General features: G+C 44.4%; 1 protein-coding gene across 5 annotated transcripts in view; it reads left to right on the forward strand.

The window, feature by feature from the left end:
* Positions 1–26,110, forward strand: part of ASAP1 (ArfGAP with SH3 domain, ankyrin repeat and PH domain 1) — a 354,464-nt gene that overhangs the window by 263,866 nt on the left and 64,488 nt on the right. For 3 of the 5 annotated variants that reach the window (XM_047728535.1, XM_047728532.1, XM_047728534.1), the window contains exons 10-14: positions 4,265–4,340; positions 5,887–5,973; positions 11,489–11,497; positions 12,275–12,375; positions 17,330–17,399. In XM_047728535.1, coding sequence (XP_047584491.1) covers positions 4,265–4,340; positions 5,887–5,973; positions 11,489–11,497; positions 12,275–12,375; positions 17,330–17,399 — 343 coding nt within the window. The remainder of the gene's footprint in view (positions 1–4,264; positions 4,341–5,886; positions 5,974–11,488; positions 11,498–12,274; positions 12,376–17,329; positions 17,400–26,110) is intronic. The other 2 variants (XM_047728536.1, XM_047728533.1) reach the window with 1 other exon arrangement.

The following is a 26,110-nucleotide window of genomic DNA, read 5'->3' on the forward strand; positions in this document are numbered from 1 at the left end:
TTTGGACAGAATAAGAGGTGAAGTACTTAGCGACTTTCTCAGGTTAGAGAGGACTGCCTCGCTCTGAGCGTGTCCTCTGCCTGATGGACGGGTGACTGTGTTCACACTCAGGAGCCCGCACTCTGCCGCCGTGAGCATGTCTCAGTAGTTGGGAGCAATGCGAGGGCCCTTCTGCCTGTCAGTTGGCAGCTTTTATTTTTCTGGCACTGTGGGTCCTTAAAATGTGGTCCTGTTTCTTTCAAGCTGCTTCTTTCAGAAGCGAAGCCGGTGCAGCTGTGTCTCTAAGGCCAGAGAGACAATGAGGCTCATTTTGCTGGCCTGTGGCCATCATGTATTCAACTTCTTCTCTGTGCCTGGCATTTTAAGAACATTATCACAGTGCTCACAAGAACTCTCCACGGTACATGGGGTCATCTCCATTTCCTGCAAAAGGACACTGAGGCACAGGGATTCAGAGATTATACTGTTACTCAGCGGAAGAGCCAGGATTTGGACCCAGATCAGCCTGATACGTTTAACTACTACCTGTGCTCCAGAGCTGGGAATACTTTCACTCAAATCCCGACTCTGCACCGAATGACTAGATGGCCCCATTTAAACAACTTAAACTCTCTGGGCCTCAGTTACCTTGTTATCATCTATTTTGTTGCCTTCCTAATGAGACTTAAAAGGGATGCTTAATTATGCATAATAACGAGTGACTGGCACAGAATAAATACTTACATGCCAGTAAGTATTATTATTATCACTGTTGTATATTATTATTACTGTCATTATTATTATTACTGTTAATCATCATCTGTTTTCCAAAGATCTCATTATATTTCAGTTATGTGCAGAGAAAGTGGCCAAGGGACAAGTGGGGTGTCAGAGAGGTGATGTCACTTTCCGCAGAGAAGGCTTACACATTCAGGTTGAGTGACAGGTAATCAGAACTGACATTTGTGTTTCCTTTTCCAATGAGGAGAACACTCTTATCTATGGTAGTTCGTCTGCCTCTCTCGGAAGCCAGGAAGCATCCACCTTCAGATGATCATGCTCACCTTCAGAGAGGGTCACAACCTGCCCAAGGTTGTACATACAGTGAAATTGAGAGATTTTGGCTCTCAATCCAAAATGTGATACACTTTTGATTCCAGAGTTCATATATTTCCAGTGAACCAGAGCCAGTGAACTGGAGGGAGGAGACCAAGAGCAGAGAAGCCCCCTGCCCTCAGTGAAATGTTATGGCAGGTGATGTGTGACCATAACTCTGAAGCCCACCCAGCCCATGGCTGAGACTAACTGCTCAAGGCAGGCACAGTCAGGCATAGAGGGCAGGGGTCACCGGACCCACCTGGCCGTGGACAGCACGTCGGCCTTTGCTTACTGATGACTGTGTTACTAATGTCAAGATGGTTTTGTTCTCCCTGCAACTTGTCCCCTCTGCCTCCTGTTCCCGTTTCTCACCAAAACCCAGAAGCGAGCCCTAGTGTAACTTTCTGAGATGGACTCAGCTCAGTTGGTTCTTTTCTTAATTTTGTTTTGCCTAATAGATGAATATATAATGTGTTTTAGAAAATGAAGTTAACAAAAGAGAAAACCTATTATCTCGGTGAGAAGATAATTGGATTTATGCATATGATTTGGTTGTAAAAATTGGGTCATATTATAGATTAAAATGATTTCTTGTTCTGTTAATTTTTCTTAGTCTGTGTTTGTAATGTCCTGAAGAATTCAAATGTAGGAAGACAGACTTGTTGGGGTCTTTCTTCAGCCTTTGAATTAGTAGGAATTTGTCCCCTTCCAACTTGTTTTCACATGCTGATAAATAACTTGTCATTTTTAGCAGTGCCATCTCAAATGAAAACAGTGCCCTTCTTCTCCTTAAAATGTGTGTGTTTTATAACATTCCTGTGTGCTCTTCAACTCTGAGTTCACTTATTCAGTTAGTCCAGGAGAACAACTACCGTGGTGGAAATGGTGGTATTCTCTACTATCTTAACACGCTACCCACTGGCCACACGTGGCTGCTGTGGCTGGTGAGACTTTAGGAACTGAATTTTACATGAATTTTAATTAAATTGGCTGCTAGTGGCTACCCCATTAGAAAACACAAACCTAGAGCCTTGTCATTTAAACTCATCTTTTAAAAAAAAAAAGATCATTCAATTTCCTTCATGGTGAAAGTGAAAATGAAACACTAAACCTGTCTGTAGTGAATTTCTGTCCCTCGGGGAAGAGCATGACTCCTTCCGTGATAAACCCACACAGTCCAGGGAAGGAAGAGAACATGTACTGAGCGTGTCCTAACAACCCAGCGCTTTGTGGAGCGAGTTCGTAGGTGTTACGGTGTTACCCGCCCCACTGAGTACAGTTAACATGAGCAGAAGTGACTCACCAGGGAACCCCTGCTAGTAAGCCCTCGAGCACAGATTCTAAGCCATAAGCCTCTTACCCTGAGGCCCTTTTTCTGTTGTAAGGAGTCCTGCTGGCATCCACCTTACACTGATATGTTCTCTCTTTAGACCCTTTGTCCAGAAATTATTTCAGTATCAGAGATGAGAAGTGGTTTTACTGTGAGTGACTTTGTAGCCATCCTCCTGCCTCTTCCACAGACCCTTTTTCCCGCATGTAGATGTTGCTAGTCCAGGTTAATGTTCATGAATGGCCTGTTCTGGGCAGAGCACAGCCTGCAGCTCTAGGGCTGGCATTAGTCCTAGGCACAAGCCCGTGCTGGAAAATGCCATCCCCTGGATGGGCCAGACCAGGGCAAGCTGCTGTGGGAGGCAGCAGCAAATGGAGCTACAGTAGTAGCGTAGGGGGGAAAGGCATTTCAGCAAGAGGGAACAGCAGATGCAAAGGCCAGGGAGAACTGAAGGGGAAAAAAATGTAGCATGGCTGGGGTCCAATTTTTTTCAAAAAAAGATAGTAGGAGATAAAACCAGAAAGCTATTCAGGGGCCAGAACACAAGTCGCATTCAATTCCATACTGAGAAGTTTAACTTCGATCCCGATAGGCGGTGGTGAACCACTGAATATTAGAAGGGTTTAAATGTAGCTCTCAAGTTAAATGGTTAACCGAAAAGCCCTCCTTCCTCCCATTCCTCAGCTGAAAGACTTTGTGAAGAGAGTTTCTTTTCCTTATTTTAGTAAGGGTTCTCAGCTGAAGATGTCAACCTTAAAAAATTCTCACACATGTGGGATTTCAGTATTCATTCCTGGAGGGCCAGTTCTGGTAAGGATGTATTGTTACCAGTGATGGTGCATGTTAAGCTTTACATTTGGAGATATGGATCCTAAGATGTGCCCTAAAACTTCCTGATCGCGCTCCGTTCTTGTTACTCACTGAGCATCTGCCTGGGGCGGGACCCACTGTGATCCCGAGATGAGACAGTCTTCGTCCTTAAGGACCTCATTCTTCTGTGGGGAAACAGCAGCAGATGTGGGGCGGGCAGGGTTAGAGAAGCCTCCAGGAGGACAGAGAACCGTACAAACACTGAAACAAGTGGGACTCCTGGGTGGAGGGATCAGACAGGAAATCTCTTGGCTTGGCCGTCAGGAGCAGGAGTGTCCGAGTCAGAGCCTGGTCCCGAATCCCAGTTTTGCCACTTCGCTAGATGCGTGAGCAGATGATGCACTCACCCTGTGCCTCAGTTTATCCTCTGAAAAGGCAGTGAGATTGAAGTGCTCGTGAACTCCTTCGGGTTGCTGTGGGGGGCAAATGAGATAACTCACATAAAGTGCAAGCGCGCTTAGCTTGCTCTGCTCGCTCGGCACCTGCCAGTGCAGATTCTTACTCGGGGTGACGTGGCCCCGTCTGGCTGTGCACGTGGCCGGGCACCATCCGTCCAACTTGCTGTGCTTTGAGCGTGTGCCCAGCAGTCTTTGGAGGACTGAAAGGTGGACTCTCCTTACAGCTTCCCCTTACAGCGTCTAATTCATCCTCATGATAATCCACCAGTTATGGTGTCTCTCTCTTTCGAATTCAAATACAGCACAACCAGGAGGGCTGTTTCTGTGAAGAGACGGGTGTGCACATGAGACCTCGGTGTTGGGGCCGCAGCTGTAATTTCCTCTGTTTACGTGACAGCTGCCAGCACGTGTCAGATAGTGCCCGTAATCTGCTTGTTGGTACATCTTTATAAAACACTGAAATGCGTTTATAAGTGTTTTATGTAGCTGTGTGGGTAGAGAGCACATATATTCGTGTTCTCAGATCTTACAGGTAACTAGAGCTCATTTCTTTTTTATACTTCTGGTAAATCTCTGCTGTTCTCCTTAGTTTCTTTCAAGATGGCTTGAAAACGGCTGATAAATTGAAACAGTACATCGAGAAACTGGCTGCTGATTTATATAATGTAAGTATTTCATGAAGTACGTGCATTTTAAGTTGGTTTTGTAGATAAGTATCAGTGCATTTGAAATCTGGATTAGAAGAGCTTTAAAGAAAAGAAGCAGGGGTAAGTGATCTGCCAGGATAAACCCAGTGCAGGTAAGCCTTCAGTTTAAGTCAGAAGGCCTTGACGGTCAGACGTCCTAGAGTACGTTTTGGGGGCATAGGAGGAACGAGGGTGTGTAACCATTGGTTCTAGGTGGCTGTCCATTCAGGGTCGAGTAGCATCACCTGTGAGTGCCCTGCAGTCAGCACTTGGAGGAAGAATGTTTGACCATGAAAGACAAAACTTAAGATTATCTCAGAGTAGGCAGGTTTATGATTTTTTTTGTTCGCTTGTTCTGTATTTTCTCTCTTTTATCAGATGTCTGGAATTTTGCTTTTATAATAGCAAAGTCACACAAACTTTTTTGAGAAAAAACTAAATGCAGGAATAGAAATGGCCAGTTTGTTCCCCATAATCCACTTGGCACTAAATAATGTTAAAAGTATGTTTTATGAGTACAACTACATATGTTGAAATAAGGTTTCAGAGTTATGAATAATACCTTCTATTTTCTATAACTTTAAAAACTGTGTGTAGCTGTGTATTTTTTCTGATTGTCTTTTTTTTTTTAAAGATTTTATTATTAGAGCACGAGAGAGCACAAGCAGCAGGGGGAAGGGAAAAGAAAGAGGGAGAAGCAGGATCCCCACTGAGCAGGGAGCCCGACCGACATGGGGCTAGATCCCAGGACCCTGGGATCATGACCTAATCCCAAGGCAAGCGTTTACCTGACTGAGCCACCCAGATGTCATCACTTCCCATTGTCTTTTAATAGTTAACATGATTTGGGTTTAAGTTCTAGCTGATTAAAAAAAAAAAAAAAACCAGCACCAGTCCCTTACCCTTGGGTGCCACTGTGCAAACATTCATATACCTTAACCCATTGGGTTCTGGTCCTTTTTCACAGTTTCTTCTGGCCCATTTAGTTACATTATGGAATTCCTGCTACCACCTTTTGAAAGACCAGAAGCAAGTGACCCAGTGTTCTTTCTAAACTTTGTTTAAGAATGATACTTCAGGGCACCTGGGTGGCTCATTTGGTTGAACAACTACCTTCAGCTCAGGTCATGATCCTGGAGTCCCAAGATCGAGTCCCGCATCAGACTCCCTGCTTCGCAGGGAGTCTGCTTCTCTCAAGGACCTCTCTCCTCTCATGCTCTCTCTTTCGCTCTCAAATAAATGAATAAAATTTTAAAAAAGCGTACTTCAGAGCTAATTGTCTTACCTAGATGTATTAATAAGAAGGCCTGTTGCATCAAGTCACTAATTTCAAAAGTCACTGGTACTTACATAAGATGAGAAAATTCTGCCTTTCATATAAAAAAAAATGAGACCGTGTAAAGATTTTAATAAAGAAATCAATGATGTAATTGAACTTTTTGATGACTGGTATATTTGGGTGAATTAAGCTCAGCTCATTAATATATAAAAGATATGTAATGAAAGTCATGTTTTTCTGTCACAGATAAAACAGACCCAGGATGAAGAAAAGAAACAGCTCACTGCACTCCGAGACTTAATAAAATCCTCTCTTCAACTCGATCAGAAGGAAGTAGGTGATCTCTGTGTTTCCAGCAGGGCTACCAGTAAACAAGTGAGGTGGCTTGGGATGGCCTCCGTGTTTCCTGATCTGCAAAGTAGGCATGTCAGTAGGTGGCTTCCTGCCACTGTGGTTGTGGGGACAAACAAAATAGAAGATACAAGTATATACCTGCTGCCTCGCCCCATATAGTGACCATGCTTTATGACCCTTGCCCTCCTTGCACAAAAGATGTTCTTAATGCCTGAACTACAATTCCAGATCCCTAGGTTTGCCATTCCGGCTTTGAAGTCATGTATTTCAAATGTGCTCTGTCCTCTCAGGGTGAAGTGCACACCCATGTCCTCTTTAGGTCTTCTCTGTCTTTCTGGGCAGCCAGAAGGGGGCCAATACAGAATCCTCTAGAATCATCTAGTAGAGAGCAGGCCAGCCATACAAACCTGCAGTCATACCCTAAGTGGTATTTGTGCCGTGAGAGATCTGCTGGGAAGGGGCATGCCAGCAGAGGGGGGGATGCTGAGAGGACCCTGAGATGGAAGCTGCCTGAAATAGTCCACAGTTGCCCCCAGCAGTTTGGGGGTAAAGAGGGTGGAAGATTGAGAGATGGGGTTTCTGAGGTGGAAACTCAGGCCTAGTGATAGATGACCTTGGACGCACACAACAGGGTATGGACTTCATGCCAAGGGTAAGTAAGCTAAACAGTGAGCACTATTTGTTACATAGGGGAGGGTCAAGGTTTGCCTGTTTGTATTAGGAAGTTATCATGCATTGAATTTAAGTGCGGTATCTCAGTGCATGTTTACTGATAACCACATAAAGCAGAGATTTTTTTTTTTTACGATTTTATTTTTTTATTTGACAGAGATAGAAAGGGAGCACAAGTAGGCAAGAGCAGCAGGCAGAGGGAGAGGGAGAAGCAGGCTCTCCGCCGAGCAGAAAGCCCGATGTGGGGCTTGATCCCAGCACCCTGGTATCATGACTCGAGCTGAAGGCAGCTGCTTAACCGACTGAGCCACCCAGGCGCCCCATGCTGAGCATTTCTTTTTTTTTTTTTTTTTTTTTTTAAATTTTTATTTATTTATTGGACAGAGAGAGAGAGATCGCAAGTAGGCAGAGAGGCAGGCAGAGAGAGAGAGGAGGAAGCAGGCTCCCCGCTGAGCAGAGAGCCCGATGCGGGGCTCGATCCCAGCACCCTGGGATCACGACCTGAGCTGAAGGCAGAGGCTTAACCCACTGAGCCACCCAGGCGCCCCTGAGCATTTCTTATATTTCCATTTCCTCATGATATCAGCTCACAATGGCAAACTGACTGTACATTCTTATATTTTTTGAAGGGGCTTCTGAGTCCAAAACAAAAAAAAAAGCCAACCCTCCTCAAACGTACAAGCCCTGGACCTGCCACCCTCACCCTTTAAAGCAACTCAGAAGGTTCTCTTTACTGAGTGAAGATAGTCCTCTGGGTTTCCGAGCGGGAGAAGTGTACAGCCCTTTCACCCTGGGTACCTGCAGACTGGAAGTAGACATCAGTGGCCAGGAGGTGTGGACCTCTTTAGTCCAGGGCCTCAACCAACGTCTGTACCTGTGTCTGGAGGCCTCTTTTGAGATGCTTAGTACTGGCTTACAAATCCTAGGAGAAGTGGTCCCCTTGAATGATTTTTCCATGTAAGAGCAATGGAAAGACTAAAACGGAGAGTAAGAAGTACATTGCTGTTCAGGCATGGGCAGAAATTTGCAAGGTTTTTTTAACCACTTCCTACCTTTGCTTTCTTGTACAGTTACCTCCTTCCTGTGTATGGAAGCTTTCTTCAGGGGAAAAAAGGCCATGCAGTCCCTTTTTGTTTTGCATAGCGGCTGATGTAATCTTCTCCCAGTAGTTAAAGAACAAAGTTGCATATAAGCCAAACGAGTGTATACATGATAAAATGCGCATGATTTGATTTAAAGCCACCCCAAATTAATAAATGATGTGTGTTTGTTAGCACTGTGATCAGAGTATTTTACGGGTAAAATTATCTTTCACAGCACACTTATCCCATTCCCATGCTGTTCATCATCTGTCATTGCAAAATAAGGCTGGTAGGTAATGATTTCTAATGACTCAAAAAAAAGGAGACCATCCACGTAGAGTTCTTAACATAGCACTGCTATTCTAGAAGAGCATAAACTAACCTGATAAATGACCTGAGGAATTAAAAGCACCCAGCAAACTATTTAACCTCTCATCCCCACCAGGTTCTAACTTGACTCTTTTAAAGGAGGCTTCAAGAATTTGAGCTGTCAGTAGGATCCCCAGACTTTTGGTGGACTTGTTTTTTCCTGTCAAAATTCTTCATTGACTTCTGACAGATGTTCTATGAAATTAATTATCTTAAGCTTTTATAATAGCCTAACTTCCCAAGAGAACTGTTTGCTACATAACTATCTTTAGGGTTGAAAATACTTTAAATAATGATGATACTAATAATCTTTTCCAAAATTCCAGCATTTTGTTCGAGTCTCTCTCCATTTCCCATCATAGTGTGGTTTGCACGGTGTTTGACAGATTCTGTGTTTTGCTCATCTCTGCAGGATCTGACACACTGTCTGGCACCCAAAAGCTACTCAATATTTAGTAAACAGAAGGAATCCCTTGCCCCCTCCATGTATCCCTTACATGAGAGATCTGAAGCTTCTCTAGTAGAGGTTAGTTTTAGGTTGGATACCACAAACATTTCTAACCCAATTAAAGCAGTGAGTAATTACTTGCAGTTTAAAAAGATTTGAGATATTACTCCTTAATAATTCATTTTATATGTCAATACGGTTTTCTAAGAAAGTAAGGTGATTTCTCCATACTCTAATAGAGAATAAGGAATGAAACTTTAAAAAAATGACACCATAGTTTCATTCTATAGTTTACATTCTTGGCTCATGTTATGGAATTTTTCCAAGATTTTATTTTAAGATCATTGTGTAAGTTTAGTTTTATATTTATTACCTGAATGAATTTCTCACTTGGATTTCTCTTTCCTGAATACATGTTTAATTTTTATTATATTATCAAAGGATTCAGACCTCTTTCATTCGTTCCATCATGTTTTGTTTTGTTTTGTTAATTATTGTGTTAATTCTCCATTATTTATTTTCTCAAAAAAGAAAACCCTCTTTTCGTTTATCTAGAGCTCCCTGCAAAGCAAGCAGAATGGCCATCATTTCTCAGAGTGCAGAAGTAATAGTTTGTAGGACTACTTTTTTTTTAAAGATTTTATTTATATATTTGACAGAGATCACAAGTAGGCAGAAAGACAGCCAGAGAGAGAAGGGGAAGAAGACTCCCTGCTGAACAGAGAGCCCAATGCAGGGCTCTATCCCAGGACCCTGGGATCATGACCCAACCCGAAGACAGAGGCTTAACCCACTGAGCCACCCAGGCGCCCCAGTTTGTAGGACTACTTTAAGCCATAGAACTCATCAGTAGTCGATGTAGGGTTGTTGCTGTATTTCTGAAACATGCTGATTCCTTCCTGCTCAGCTTAGTGGAGTAGTCTTCTGAGGTCAGAGCCTGGAGATCAGCCACTGTATTCACCTTTAAAAGCATATTTACCTCATGGAAAGCAAGGTCCATTCAGGTTGTTGCTCAGAATTTAAAGTTTATTTAAGCTAGTAATAAATATATGTAAGGGAGGGGTACCTGGGATCGAGCCCCACATCGGGCTTTCTGCTCAGTGGGGAGCCTGCTTCCTCCTCTCTCTCTCTCTCTCTCTCTCTCTCTGCCTGCCTCTCTGCCTACTTGTGATCTCTCTCTGTCAAATAAATAAAATCTTTAAATATATATATATATATATATATATATATGTAAGGGATGTCTTAGAGGCAAATTTACAGAACATAATATTTTTCATAAGTTATTAACATCCAAATCCTTGCTTTACAAAAAATAAATACTCTTGTTTGTAAAACTTAGGTTTTATTTGAAGGATTAGCAAACAGGCTTTTAGAGATGCATAGTTCTAAAGCATTCAGACCAACCTAGAAATTACATGGGCAGACAGCAGTTTCGTTCAATGGAAAGCATTCCAAGGAACAGAGTTATTCTTTTAATAAGAATTTTTATCCAGGGAGATTTCAGATTTTGTTTTTAATGTTCTCGGGAGGTATAGAAATGGCAGCGATCCCTGACTCCAGATCCAGAGTTCAACTGTTTTAATGTGACGTCATTGGGTGGAAGCAGAAAGCTCCGTGGATTTCCTTTATCCCGGCCCCTTGTTTCGTCCCATGCCTCAGATCTCCACTACCAGACCTAATTTTCCATCCTGATTGTTCTGTATTAGTATTATGGACACATCGCTGCCTCCTTTAAGAAAACAGTGTGTGTCACTGATGCTGCTGGGGTCTGTCATGGCGGCGCCGGGGGAGGAAGCCCCTCTGGTCCATAGTACCGTCCTGAGGCCCCATCTCCGTCCAGAAAGCCTGAAAGCGTCTATGAGGGAGGATTTGGGATTCAAGTTACTATGAGTGCAAGGCTGTGGGTCCTGATTAAAAGTAAATATGTAGGAGAATTTCTAAAGAGACTGATAAGCCCCAGCCCACTTCCACCCTTCCCCAGGTGATTGAAATGGTGCTATTAACTGTTTCAGCTGGAGGGAGTCTGGCCAGTTACAGACAAATGACTCAGATTAAGGAAATGACTAGAGTCTAAGCTCTTCAGGGTGAGTCCCCTTGCCTGGTAGAGCAAGCATTCGGCAGTGTGTACCTTCGTGAGGGAGCAGAAGGTCAGTGTATAAGCACCCACCTCAGGGACAGGGGTTGTGCCGCACTCCGTGTCCTCAGGCCTTCCTGATACCTGCCATTTGGGTGTTCAGGACATGGTTTTAGACACACAACTCATCACACGTGGGAAGCCTCACAGAGGTATACTGTCCTAGAGCTCTTCCTTTCACTATTATTAACATTCATTTGCGCGCACTGAGCACATACTGTCTGGTCCAGAAGGATCCCGAATGCCACAGAGAGGCCATCCTGACCTTCAAGGGATTTGTGTGCAGGCCATCAGTACACAAGCAATGCTCAGTTCTCCTTTCTTCACCATCACATTGCAGGTGTTGCTTCTGGACTGCATACTTTTATTCTCTTTGCATGGAAAACTAAAAAAGAATCCTACAATTTTTTGTTCCTTTTTTATTTTCTAAAGTAATTTGGGTTTCACGGAGCTGTTGATTCCCTAAACACACACTTGGAAGTTTGTCACCCGTTTTTATCTTGATGAAATGTGTACCTCATATCCTTCCATGCAGATTTTCTTCTGGTTTCATTTAAATAACCTGAAATAAAGCTTGACAAATATAAAGATGTTTTATTGTCCCATACCCTGAAGTTTATGTGATTCTGAAGATGGCATGTGTTCTGGTGTTAAGTATCTTTACAGTGCTATTTTCTCTGTATGTTATATAAAGTGCTTAAATCATGAGATATGACTATCAATGAAATTAACTATGTTTTCAAATGTTCTGCCTTTTTTCTCTGTTGCTTTTGCCCTTCCTGATCGAAGTCTAGGAGAGTAAGTCAACACTTTCTGTGAGAATGTATTATCCTACTTCTGTGTCTAAACCCCATGTCCTCATTCTACAGTTCAACATTGTTGGTTTATTTCATACATTTTCCAAGTGTAATGGCTGCATCTGGTCATGCAGTCTTTAGAAACAATGGGGAAGTATATCAGGGGAGTGAAAGTGTTAACTCCAGCTGGTTTGCATATGTCTTGTTCTGCGGGTCCTGGTCACCCTTTTACCACATCATACACAACATGGCTAGAGAATCATCGCTTTTAATTAAAAGCATGCTTAACAGCTTATTTTACGGAGCCCCTGCTGATTACAAACCAAGAATTTCTAACAATTCCCAGTACCTCACTCAGAAGGTACACTTTTTATTGTGGGTATTTTAGCAGAATATGTGGAGGGAGAAAAGGCGGACCTAAGAGAAGAGCTCATTTGGGTTGCATGCACTACGTTTGTGAGCCACTTGGGTTTTCCTGCCTTCCTTCCCTGTGCTAGCCTGTGCGGCCCCAGCAACCTTTTCGGTCCCACCATGCTGTCTCACCAAAGTGTGTTGGAATCAGCTGAGTTCCGAACTAGAAACAGGAGTTCTTGGACTTGCCTGGGACTCCTGTGATTGTTTCCCAGCCTGATTTCCTCTAAAATACAGGCAAGGACGTGATGGCTCTTGAAGTTCCATAATTCTCTTGGCCCCAGCCAAGAGGCTCAATGGCAGAATAGAGGCAGGGACTGGAGAAGTGTGTCCAGCATTGGTCTGATCTGCGGCTTCTCCTTTCTAGGATTCCCAGAGCCGGCAAGGAGGGTACAGCATGCACCAGCTGCAGGGCAACAAGGAGTACGGCAGCGAGAAGAAGGGCTACCTGCTGAAGAAGAGCGATGGGTATGCGTAAGGCCAGCCCGCCAGCCCGGCGTGCTTAGGGCTTCCTGGGTGTCGACAGCCTGGGAATTTATCCCACCTACGGGCCAGGAAAGCACACTTAAGAACTTCCTAACGCAGTAGCTTCCAACCTTGAGCCCACTCGTTTCCCTCAGCTGATTTAACCTGCGTCTTTCCAAGAAGCAGTTGCCGTCCTTTGATCCCTAAATGGCGCCAAGGACTTGTAGCCCGCCGTTGTAGGAAGGCACGAGCTGAGGGCAATGGGAAGCAGGCAAGTGGCTTGCGGACTTCATGCTTGCCCACCTCTCTGCTTTGATTCATCTGCCCTTTTCTCTGCTGGGGTGCCCACCTGGCCGCCCAAACCCAGCCTTGGGAGTCAGCCCCGAGTCCCCTCCTTCTTACATCACGGCCACTGTCACGACAGGCTCTTCCATTTCTAACAGGACATGTTGGACATGTCTTGCCATCTCTGCTGCCCTGCCCTCGGAGGAGCCACTGCCGTCTCTCCTGGAATATCCGACCGAGTAGCCTCTCCATGTCCCTCCCTCTTCTCCATCGAGTCTCTACACAGCACTCAGAGCAGCCTTTAAAAAACATAGAGCACATCAGGTCCTTCCCATGCTCGAAGTGCACGCAGGGTCTGAGCCCCGCCTCTGTCTGCAGTGTTGTCTTGTGGCATCTCCTCCCCTGGCCCAGCCACACCGGCTTCTTTCTCTTGCTTTAGCAGCGATTCTGTTTCACAGTTAGTATATAAGTGGACTCCTAATTACTCACTTTGCGTACTATCCTTCTTTCTGAAAGAAAGCTGCTTTTCTGATTACTTGTGGATAGGCACTTATTGACTTTAAGACGTAGACATTTTTTAATCTGTTTGTTAAAGTTGCAACCATTACTTATATAAGTTACAGTCCTAAATTTCTGATCACTGTCAGTTTTGTTTATCATTCTACTCATGCGTCCCATGGATGTCTTTTGGGAGTTGCAGTGTATGTCAAGCACTGTTAGAGATACTGGGAAGTATAGCATTGCAGAAGAAAGATAAGGAGGTCCTTAGCCTCATAGGGCTTACACTCTGAGTTGGGAGACAGACAATAAAGAAGGAGCTGTGTGGGAGATCAGATGGTAACAAGTGCTCTGCGGGAGGGTAAAGCAAGGCAGGGGCTCGGGGCATGTGGGAATAGTCCTTGCAGTCATGCAGGGTGGTCAGGGAAGACGTTAGTGAGGAGATGTTCGACTTGCAGGAAGTCGATGACTTGCAGGAAGTGAGGGGATCATCTCTACAGAGATCTGTAGAGATGGCCAGGAATATGCTTTCCTCTGTGATACAGGAGTTAGGCATGACTAGGACTGAGTGTGGAGCTGGGGTCATAGGAGACCGGTGAGAGGGGACAGGACACAAGCCGGGAGGGTTTTGGAAACCACAGAGTGGAGATGGGAGTCATTGAAGGGTTTTAAGCAGAGGAATGCCATAATAGGCCTCATTTGAAAGACTCTGGCTGCTGGTCGAGGGCAGCTCTGTAGGACATAAGACTAGACGTGGGAGGTCCGGTCAGAGGTGAACAGGGATCAGGGGAACAGCCACAAAGGGGAAAGGACGGGTCAGAGTCTAGAAAACGCTGGTAGGACCATCAGGATTTATAGATAAGGGCGTAAGGAAAGAAAAGCATCCCAGCTCAGAGCACAACAGCTGGCTCTTTGTAGAAAATCAGTGAATATTGACCATTAAGTCTTGAGAAAAGTAAAAGAAGAAAAGACGCACCAGTGACCTGACTCACAGTTTAAACTGAGGTCTTCCTAACTGACACAGGGACCAGACTGTAGCCCCAATAGCCTGATATCTAGTGGAGATAAATTATTCATCCTGTAGCTTTAACACTGCTCGCCTAAAGGTACAAGGCTTTTCTTGACATTAGAATTAACTGTTTCTCAGTGAAGTGGTTGATACCTAACTTTCAAGAAAAGTCAGCTGATTCTTTGCAGAGATACCGTTTGGTTCAAACCCCGAAGTGTTCAGGAAAGCATCAGCTCGTGATGTGCCTGCACTTGCTTTGTGCCTGCCAGACGCATCCGGGTACCTGTCACCCCTCTCATCTGACACCTTCTGTAGATGGTGTCACCCAGAGAGATTAAGTAATTTGACAGAGATCTACAGCCAGGATGTAAGAAAGCCCAAATTCTAACCTGGGTCTTATGACGTAATGCCGGGGTGTCTCCCTTTTGTATTCCAAAGGGGCGTGACTGCCGTTGATTGCCCTTGGAGGACGCAGGGCATCAGCGGGCATGCGCTCACACTCCTGACTCTGCTCGTCCGGTCTGTTCTCCATTCATGCACTCACTGTACAGACATCCAGTAAGCCCCACAGTGTTTCAGGCAGTCTGCTAGATGCTGCAAGGGAAAAGGTCCGTGAGAGGTGGGCCTCACCCTCACCCTGCCTACAATCTGTTGAGAAGAGATTAGGAAAGCATTGTTGCAAAGGAGGCTGGAAGTCCAGTGAGCCCGCCTCCCATAATTTCACGGGCTGCAGAGGGTGAATAATGATAACCCAAGCCGGCCTGTCATTGCTACCTGCGGAAGAGGAAAGAACGGAATTGTTTACACATGAAGACAGACTCCCTTGCTCACCGTGGCGGCTGACGTGTTGTATGATTTTCTTCTCAGGATCAATTGCTTTGGTAATTTCCGACCCTAGTTCTAGAATACCTATAAAGGATTATTATGCAATTTGAAAAGCACTTCTAATTTTTTAGAAGTAATTTTGAAGCTTTATGACTCAAAGGTATCCATGGAGAGGCAAAGGAGTAATTGTTCCATATATATTTTCCCAGCATAGTCCTAGAGGATGGGCATTGTCTTCACGACGCAGATTTAGGCAAGCAGGCCTCCGAGAGGTCAGTACCATGAACAAGGTCCTGTGGCTAGCGGGCGCTGGCGCCAGGATTGAAGCCCAAGGAATCAAGCATCGGAGCTGGGACTTGCTTAGTTACAGCAGACTGCCTTGTAGTAGACAATTCCTGCTCTGGGATTCCGAGGTTCGGGCATGGTGCACATGGTGTTCTCCCTGGCACTTTCTGAACAGATAGGTGAAGTCCTTGGTACTTCCATTCGGGAGCTTTTCAGGCAAACATCCTTAAAGCTTTCATTACGGAGAGGGAAGGCACAGGCATGGAGGCTGTTCCATAGAAATCCTTGGAATAAAAGCTCTCAGAGTGTTCACAGAGTGGGACTGTACAAGGGATTGCCTTGATTTTGCTTCCTTTTGTCTGGTCACCTGGGGGTACCACGTGAGCAATTTCTGCTCACCAAAACATTAATGCTTTTGTGTTACTTTCCTTGGTTTGATTACTAATACAAAAGAAATACAGTTTTGTTTTTGGTTTTGTATTTTCTTAATATGCATGTGAAAAAAATTAATGACAAAAAACAACTAATGACTAACAATTTTACTAAATAAAATGAATAAACTGAGTCAGGACAATTTTCTGAAGGTTGACTAATTTGTTAGGTTGGTTGATGGCTCTTTTAAAACGTGTTGGTAGAGAAGGATGACATTGATTTGAGGTTTTGTGTACAGGAATGCCTCACCTGTCTCAGCAGGCTTTTGTGAGACTAAGATGGGACGCAAAACTATTCCAGCATTGGTTACATTAAGAAGAGGCAGGTGTGGTCATGGGACAGGTGTCCCCTCTCATCAGCCGTTTCCCCAGTCCGTGATGTAGCTGTAGTTGGAGGGCGGTTTGTCAGTCGGTGCTGCATTACCTCCTGAAGATACTGGCATTGTGAGCGCAGGGTGTTCACTTGGCTTTTGCTCAGATGGTATCAGATTCTGATTTCCCACTGTGAAGCACACTTTAGAATTCACGGTGTTGCTAGTCAGTACATACACAAGGAGACAAAATCATCTGTGTCAGAGTTGGTTTTAAATTCGTATTGTGGTAGGTTTCTTACAGGACTCATTTAAGAGGGGAAAGGAAACACACAATGATATTATTTAAATGCCCAGGAGGAGCTAGAGCCCCTTCCTCTGATGTTGTTTGTTTCCATGACAACGAGTGCCCAAGAACCCTTTGCCTAGGCCAGAGAAGCACTGTGCCCTGTACCTGTTTCTTCATCGCAATGCTCTGAACCAGTACATTTGTACCTGTCCACACAGGCGCACATCTGCCAGGCTCGCCTGTGCCTGGAGCGTCACCCAAAACACCTCCAAGTTGAAATGAGTTCCCAAAGGAGATGTGTACAAGGCACCAAACATGTTGATCCCTGACCCTGAGCTCTTTCTCTGTATCCTGAGGCAGCCCCACCTCACCCCTCCTTGCCTGGCAGACACCTTGTCTTTAGATTCAATTTTAATTACAGAAGCAATAAATTAATTACAGCTTTCTTGTAGAAGATTCTCAGATATGGTTAAAAACTCTTCAGTGCCACCCCTGCCACAGGTCGAGGCCTGTGTACCATGCTTCTTTCCAGCCCTCTTCTGTATGTTTGTGCATGTATTTATACCCCCATAGGAAATTTAGAATGCCATTTTATATGGAATATTCTTTGAGTACCTTTTAACATTACTAGATCATACCTGAATTATTTGCTTTTTCAGTCGGCAGTGTGCTTGGAAGGGTATGTCAGCACATCCATAGCTACTTGATTCTTTTAAACTCCTGCACAACATTCTGTAGTATGACTGTAACTATAATGCATTTATTCACTCTCCTGCTATTGGATTTCTGTTGTTTCCCGCTTCACTATCAAAAACAGTGCCATAATGAGCGTCCTCTATATGCCTGCTAGTCTGAACTACCTTCCACCGGGGATAATAAGATGTTCTGGGTTTGGTGGGGTTTTTTGGTTTGGGGTTGTTTTGCTGTCACTGTTTTATAATGATTGTCGTACGTAACACGGTATGGCTGCATGTCACCGAGTGAGCCGGCTACTCTATGAGCTTGTGTCTGACTTGCTCTTCAGGCTCCGGAAGGTGTGGCAGAGGAGGAAGTGCGCCGTCAAGAATGGGATTCTGACCATCTCCCACGCCACGGTAAGTGTGTCTGTCCATTTACCATGGTGCGCCTCTTAGGCATTTTGTCCCTGTGGACCAGAAAGCAAAAACATGATGTAACCGGCCCTGGGATTCCCCCCAGGTATGCGTACTGTATGGATTTGGGTCAGAAAGTGTGGGATTTTCCTTTTACAAAAGGAGTTGGTCTCTTCTTGACCTGTGATGTACCCCCCTCGTTCTTTGGCCCTCCAGAATGTTTTTTTTTTTTAAGATTTTATTTATTTATTTGACAGACAGAGATCACAGGTAGGCAGAGAGAGGAAGGGAAGCAGACTTTCTGCTGAGCAGAGAGCCCAATGTGGGGCTCGATCCCAGGATGCTGGGATCACAACCTGAGCCGAAGGCAGAGGCTTTAACCTACTGAGCCACCCAGGCGCCCCGTTCTCCATAATGTCTCTTGTTCTTGCGAAACAAATCAGGGATTCTTTCATTTCATAATCTTGTCTTTTGGAAATACTATTGGTGGTTTTGAAAAACCTAGTTTTCTGCTTATATAGATGACAGACGATGTTCTTTGCATGAAATAATGATTAGGAAATGAAATATGTGTAGAGCATGTTCAGTATTTTTTGTTTGTTACTATTTAAATTACTCAGAAAATCAATCATTATGTTAAAGAGCAAAAATGTAAAGAAAACATAATAAAATTGCCTCAATTGTGACTCCCCTCTCTTTAGGAATAAAGGAAATTCAATGAAAAGCAGAATAAGCTACTAACACTTATATTTTGTTTTCTCTTCAGATTATTGGCAGTTATATATGCATCTATATCTTGCATATTTAGAATTGCTACTGACAGTTAGAATTTCTGTGTTCTCAACTAAAAGTCCCCTTATTGGGATAATTCATATACTTTCAGAAAAGGTTCAATCTTGGTGTGGTAGTCAAGGACATGCACTGTAAAATTAGTAATTACTATTTTGCTCTTTTTAACACTAGCAAGAAATTACTCTTTATTCTTAAAGATGCAAAGATTAGAATGGAAAATATATCAAGCGGGACTGGAAACAGCTCAGTGTGCCGAGAGTCTTAACAAAGGGGGCACACAGTTAAACCCAGCAATCCCAGCTTGGAAAGAAGCTTGGGTAAACTTCAGTATCCTGTGCCAAGTGATGTCTTTGGGCTTATGATAAGCAGTTAATTACTAACAGGATGGTAAAAACGAAGGCTGAGCATTTATTACATTGGCAGGTTTTCGTGATTCACACTTAAGATTCGATCGCCCTCGTTGAGGAAGGACTCCTTAATAAGCACTTCTTCCCGCCAGACGCTTCATAAAATCTATTTCACTTAATCCCTTCTATAACCCATGTGGTAATCTGACCTTCATTTTGCAGAGGAAAAAACTAAAGTTCAGAGAAGCACAATGACTTGGCTAGTAGTGGGCAGAGTTGGAAGTTCATACTTGGGTTTGACCTATCTCCATAGGCCCCTTCCATTCTGCCTCTCTTCCAGCAGAACCCCGTCATCCTTTTAGATCAAACGCTCTCCGGGGGCAATTACCAGGTCCTATTCATCTTTCTTTCCTTGTACTGGCCCCCCTCCAAAGACCTTGGTACATACATGGTAGTCAGTACACACCTGTGGCCAGGATCATCCTGCTGGAAGATTCCATGCCTCTTAACAATTATTGACCTTTATGGAAGTTGAGCAATTACTCTGTCCCTTGTCCCCTGCAGAACCCTTGGGGTGATTCCTTAGAGGTCCTCAGCTTCCCTAAGCCCAGGTGAGATTTTGTAACTCTTGTCCTAGTTGTGACAAGTCACCCATCTGATAACTGGAAATCCTGTAGGCCGACTTAGATCAGTTAGTAACTATTACTGAGGCTGTCTACTAATTACTTGTTTATTTAGCAATGTTTCATGAAGCCTCCACTCTACTCCAGGTGCTGGACTAGACATCACAGTTACTTGAAAAGTGAGATAACTTTGACCTGCTCATATTTAATTCCAAACACAGTTACCTTATGAAATGGTTCTGACGGTCACAAGAATCTTAGTTACCACTAAGTGAGCTCTTCCTGTGCTTTTGGTGTATTACCATGTGTAATTGTTGCCACAACCCAGGGGATAGATGTTGCTACTGGGAGAGGGGAGTAATGTGCCCACATCACACCTGGTGAATGCTGGAATTCCAGTCTTAAAGCCTGCATGAGTGCGTAATGGTCAGTGTTTGCTGGCCAAGCACGACCTACTCTTCTCATTATGTTAGTGATTCAGATACTTCAGGAGCTGTATCAGAAGAATTCTAGTCACATGATCTAAGATCAGAAACACTGATGGGAATAGATAGCATTTATTGAGTATTTTCCATGAGTGGGCCATTTATTGTTCTGAGCACATTACCACAACCTGTTTTAGGTAGCTTCTGTGGCTTCTACTTGATAGACAATGGAACAGTCTCCATTTCTAGACCTGTTTCTCTCTGTGGGAGTAAAGATTCCAACCATTTGCCTTTCCAAAGCATTCTCCTCACCATCACCACCACCATCACCATCATCACCACCACCGTCATCACTACCACCGTGCTCACCACCACCCGTCACTGTAACTACCACCATCCTCATCATCACCATCACTATCATGATGGCTAACACTGTTGAATGCTCACCATGTGACAGGCATTCACCAGCACCTTAATGCATTGTAACATTTAATCTCCACGGCAACTTAAGTTATAGGTGACGTCACCTCCATTTTTCAGATGAGGGACCTGGAGCTCAGAGTAGTTCACTTACCGGTTACACAGCTAATAAATGACACAGCTGGGAATCTGGTATAGGTAGGAGCTCTGTTCTTACACACTCCCACACATTGCAGGACATTAATTCCCCTTCACCTGCAACCCCAATTCCTCCCCAGTGTGGGATCCCAGCTTGGGCCATCGCAGACATAGTTAACCCTGAACCAGGAGGGCTGAGGAGCCCGTGTGTGGGAGAAGCATGTTACCTGTATGTGCAGGCTAGAATTCTTTGGTGGCCTGAAGGTGATTCGTTCATAAGGACAGTACAACACTAACAGCCCTACATTTTTGTGATAACACCCAGTGGGGCCTCTTTTGGGTCAGTATCCTGACTTTTCAGAGGAGCTGCAAGGTTGCCCTGTCCCTGAGCAAGTTCCAGAGTCATCCAGGGTGGTGGTCAGGCCATGAAGCCGACAGCAGCTATCACGGCATTCCTCAAGTGTCCGGTGTCACGGGAGCCGTCGGAGCCTCTGCTCTGCGTGGTTCAGCTGGAGTGTGCGGTCGGCGTTTCCGGGCCCCAAGTGTGCCTGTTCTTCACCCGGCTTTCCTGAGCCAGGTTCACGTCTGCTTGTTGTCTGACTTAATTAGCTGAGCTGGGTCTGTGCAGTGTGACTCTGTGTTGGATCTAATATGTGAACAGAGATAAAAACCAGAAAAGACCCAGGGAAGCTCCTCCACCCCTGGGAAAATTCTTCAGGTTAAATATACTACAGTGAAAATTTCTGACCATTTGACTTTATGTAGATCAGGAGTTTTTAGTCAAGAATTTGCTACATGTACCCTCTCTTTACTCTCATCTTTCCTTAGATTCGTCTGGCTATGACCATCCTCAATAAGCATTTCGAAAAGTTCTGACCTTGTCATGTCCCATCTACTTGCCTTTCTTAACCTGCAGTGGGAGGCAGTGCATGGCAGTACATCATGGAGTTGATGGAGTTGAGTCAGTGGTGGTCATTGCTAAAAATGAAAAATGAGTTCTCTTCCACCTTCCCTTTATCCTTCCTGTCATACACATGGGCTGTGGCCTAGCCAGCAGTGTCAGTGTTTTATTAAGGCTGTAATCAGCTACATTGCTTAGTGGCCATGAGAAAGGACTGTGGCATCTGTCAGATTTGAGTCTGAATCCTGCCCTTGTCATTTATTAGGTGACCCTGAGAAAAGTATTTAACTCATAAAAATGATGGGATTAAGTGAGATAATGGGCCGTGTGTGGGCATCCTGTTAGTAAGAGTCACGGCTGTTAGCATGACCTCATTGGATATCCTGGCAAGACTGAAATCCGTCAGTAGGAGGCTCTGCTGCTGCAAATACTGGAAATCGTGGGTCCACCTCTCCTGCCCTCAGAGCAACTTGGGGGTAAATGGGCTCCTCCACCTCGCTTCAGATTCTCTCCTGCTGATTTGTGTTATTCTGTTCCCCACTTGCCACTGGCTTTGAGACACACTTTTTGCTGCCAGTTCCATCACTTGTAGTCCCATCCCTGCTCGCACAGAAAGGTCTCAACAGCCACTTTTCCTGACTTCGCAGACACTATTGATTACTCGGAATCTAGTTGAAAATCAAGGCCAGCAGTTTCCTGGGAGAACATGGGGTTGAGTCATCTTTGGAAAAGTGGACAAAGAACCTTTGTTTTCACAAAACTTAGGACCTTTGTTTGGGACCCCTTACCACATGGACTTCGTCCCGCTTGAAGGGCCCCAGTCAGTGTCACCTGTCAGAGTGACTCAGGAAAGGGTCGAGCACGCATTTAGATTGATGGCCTATTGGAGTGACCATTTGTGACTGACCTGTTCCGAGGCCAGTCATCTCCCCAGCTTACTGTTCTAGGAAGAAACGCATTTCTCTGCATACCTGCAAGGTAGGCAACCAGCCCTACAAGAGTTCATCTACAGATTCATTGCTTTTCATGTGTTGGATGAGAGACACACTTTTTTTTATTATTATTTACTGTTTAAAGTAATACATCACTATGGAGTTCAGATTCAGTGAGAATCTCCGAATTCACTATTATGGTAATATCGATAGTGGCTTCCATTTATGGGCCATCTAGTGTGTTCTGAGCAAGGTATAAAATGCTTTAATTTCAAAATACCAATTCTAAGAAAGCTCTAGCAAACATTTCAGCCAGCCTCAAAGCTTTAGGATAAAGTAGTTTATATCAAGCTACTAAGCTATCATAAATAAATGTCTATAGAATTGTTTGCTTTCCCTTTTTACCTTCAGCATTATAGTATATAATAAAGATAATAAAATTACCAAAGAATATAATAAGAATTATAGTTGGAGTATTACTTTATTATAACGTCCTGAAAAATTAATGTCAAAAGTAGAAGTTTTGTTTCTCAAAAACCCTCACTTGCTGAATTTGTTAACGTCAGTGTCACATAACAGTTCAGATAACAGGTTGAAAAGAAAGAGGACTACCATTCACAGATCACTTAGAGTGTGCCCCCAGTACTCTGTGTGCCAAGCTAGCCCTACAAGACAGGTGTCACTGTCCTTATTTTGCACCAGTCTGCAAGTTCTTAGGAGGTGGGAACTGCTTACCTTTGATCTCCCAGTACCCAGCACACTGCCTGACATAGTTAGTGTTCAATGAATACTTTTGAGTGAAACTGCTTTGTATAGAAGAGAAGGGGTCAGGGAGATTAAATCCCATCCCTAGGGTTATGCAGTTTGTAAACAGCTGGACCAGTTTTCAAACCCTGAAGCCTCTGCTCTTTCTAGTATATGAATAGGCCTTTCCTCAGATGCCAACTTGTTGTTAGATCTTTGAAATTTTCTTGAATAATAGTTCCTTTGGTAAAGAAACCCCTTATCTTGTCACTGAATCACCATAGGGTCTTCCAGTAACGAAGTCTGAAAGGGTTTCCTGGAAGGGGGAAACCGGGAGTCCTGATTGTAAAGATACTACATGTATCCATGAATTTGTCTTTGGATCTGAAGATTGATTTCTTTAAATCTTAAATTTTCAAATGCCTGCAGATGTACAAGGCAACCCGCACAGGGAAGTGCCCCCTTCCTTGCTGTGGGTTTAACAACAGGTTTCTGTGACTGGCCTTTATGGTGTTCTGAGGCTATGCGGGATTCCACCCAATTCCACGTCTTTGTGACCATTGTCATTGCAAGAGAGTATTTTCTTTCCTCCAAGAGATTAGAAGCAACACTGAATTGTCAGAGGACAAACTTGGGAGCCCATCAGTCCTGGGCTCAAATCCATGAACAAGCTGTAGAACTTTGGATGCAGTACACAAGCCTTTGGAGCCTCTATTTTCTCCAGTGCAAAATGGGTAGAATGTGCTCATTAAATATTTCATTAATTCCAAGCAGCCCCTGGGCCAGGTGCTAAAGAAACAAGGATGAATTAGCAGTCCCGCACTCTTGGAGCTTGGAGTGACCTGGGACTACGTGCTCGAAGAGAAGTGAGTGGGATGCTCGGGTAGAAAAGGAAGGCAGCTGCCTTCGTGTGGTCAGGGAAGGCTTTTATGAGCAGATAGTAGTAAAGCTAGGGAGGAGCAGTGCCAGTGGCGGGATGACAGGAGTCCCCACTCCTGAGCCCAGAAAGCACGTTCAGGGAACCCAGGAGAAGCCAGTGTGGGTGGAAATGGTATCAGTTTCCTTACCCTGCTTGAAGAGTCTTTTGCAGGCTTAAATAACACATTCTTTGAAAACTATTGCTATCTGTATTTTCTAGGTGCTAAAAAAAAAAAAAGCATTCAAGGAGGAACTTAAAAACCACTTTATGGTTGATATAACAGAAGTTCCAATTAAGCAAGAACCATTTAAAAAAAAAACATACCGACATCCTGAACCACTATTACTGTAATTCTCTCTTTGAGTTGCTCTCTCCCCCACTTGGCTGATAGTTCTGTTTTATGTCTCCTCCATCAGCTTCAGGTGGTGCCATTTTCGTCACCTGATCAGCCAGTTCCTCACCCCCCTGTCCTTGTGACAGGGCACCCTCACTCTTCCTTTTCTTTACAGACCAGAGCTGACTTATATAAATTAAGTTCAAAATGCAGCTGCAGGTCCCATCAGCACTGGTGTTGAGTCCTAACAATCATGGTCACCCGCAGAAGAATCCCAGTTGTTCCAGTGCAGACAGTGTTATATGGACATATAAAATAAGCACCACCATTTCCGAAACTTAGGGGGTCACCATGGAATATCTCTGTGGGCTCCTGCCACATTACAGATGCAGAACCAAAGACATCAAACACTGTATTAGAGGACTTCCCAAATCCAAGTTCCATGAAATGTATGTTTAGAAATGTATTTGGTTATGTCTTACAGGTTATTTATAATGCAATACATTGAACAGGAATTTTTACTGTATTTGAATCCCAAGAAGATATATTAGCTGCAACCATGTGGAGTTTATTTCAGATGTAAATTGCTATGACTTGTATCAGAATGAATTTGGAAGAGGCTGCAGTTGGCTAAAGGAACCCAGTGGTTCTCAGTCCCGACAGCACAGAAGAGCCATCAGGTTCCACCCCCAAAGGCTCTAGCTTCATTGGTCTAGAGATGAAGCCCAAGATTACTTCCCGGTTGAAGAACCACTGAGTCCATCCCTCATTAGCCAGTGTTACAAATCAGAGGGACCAGGGGGCAGGTTCTTACATAGAGGTCAGTAGACATCTGCAGCAAATTGCAAGGAATTTGCAAAGTGTGTGAGCTGGCTTGTGGACCTCATTTGTAACTCAGCCAGTGTGAAGTCTGATTGTCACCACATCCTTCTTTATCCTAGCCGAGGGTCCTGTTCATGAACTATGCAGTAAAATCAACAGAAAGGGCAGGTTTCCACGGCCTGAGTCCCAGGTGTTCTGGAAGCAGCTCTGACCCCCTGCTCGGGTTGATCTGTGTCTGCCTGGAGTCCCCTCAGGCCCGCTCTGTTTGCATGCTCTGTGTCTTCACAGTTCCCTGGGCTCTCTCTGTTCCCCGCCCATGGCCGACAGTCCCCAGTTCACCCAGTGAGACCTTCTTGTCAGATAGGATTTGCTGTTTGAACCTGAGTGATTTTAATGGGTAGCTCTCCCAGAAAGGCTCTCATTTTAACAGGAAATGCTGCTTTACCCTAGAGAGAAGTTGGTGACAGTAGGAGTTTATGTATCAGCCACGTGGACACCAGTAGAAGAAATATCTTGGAAATCATTAGTAAGCACAGATACAGTAGCTAACATTTATTGAGCATATACTACATGCTAGGTACATTAGGTAGGTTTTCCCACCATGCGCCGTAAACCAATGAGATTGTACCCCACTCACTTCTCTGCTGGAATTCCAGTCACACTGCAAGCACAGAGAATGACCCTAAGGGCTGCCTGTGTAGGCTCAGCCCTCACAAGCTGCCGACTGGCGCTGGGATCTGTAACCTCTTTTACATTTGAGTTCAGTGTCACCCCATCGTCTTCATCTATGAAGCCAGGTCCTCGGAGGAGCTCCCTCCCAACTCCTCACAACATGAAGCAGATTTACTTGGGAGGTCCTCAAACCCTAGATAGCATCAGCACCGTGAGGCCGTTGTACCTTCAACATTCACCAGAAGGAATCAAAGGCCTGGTGCTCGCGGTCTTGGAGGCCATGATGACAGGCGGCCCCCAATACCTCTGGCTCTCAAGGGGTGCCCAGGGGCTCAGTCGGTTAAGCGTCTGACGCTTCATTTTGGTTCAGGTTATGATCTCAGAATCCTGAGATCAAGCCCCATCTTGGGCTCCGCAGGGGCGTGGAGCCTGCTTGGGATTCTCTCCCTCTGCACTCTTCTAACCCCCATTCCCAGCTCCTATGCACACTCTCTGGAATAAAAAATAAGTACCTGGCTTTCATGAAGCCCCACTCTGGAGAAGTGAGGCTCCTGCCCACTTGTCTGGAGCAATGCAATATTTTGTTAATTTACAAAGGCAATTTATTCATATGATGAGGTAAATGGTGGAACGGAGGAACATTCT

The sequence above is a fragment of the Lutra lutra genome, chromosome 4 (genome assembly GCF_902655055.1).
Source record: "Lutra lutra chromosome 4, mLutLut1.2, whole genome shotgun sequence".
Lineage (NCBI taxonomy): Eukaryota > Metazoa > Chordata > Mammalia > Carnivora > Mustelidae > Lutra > Lutra lutra.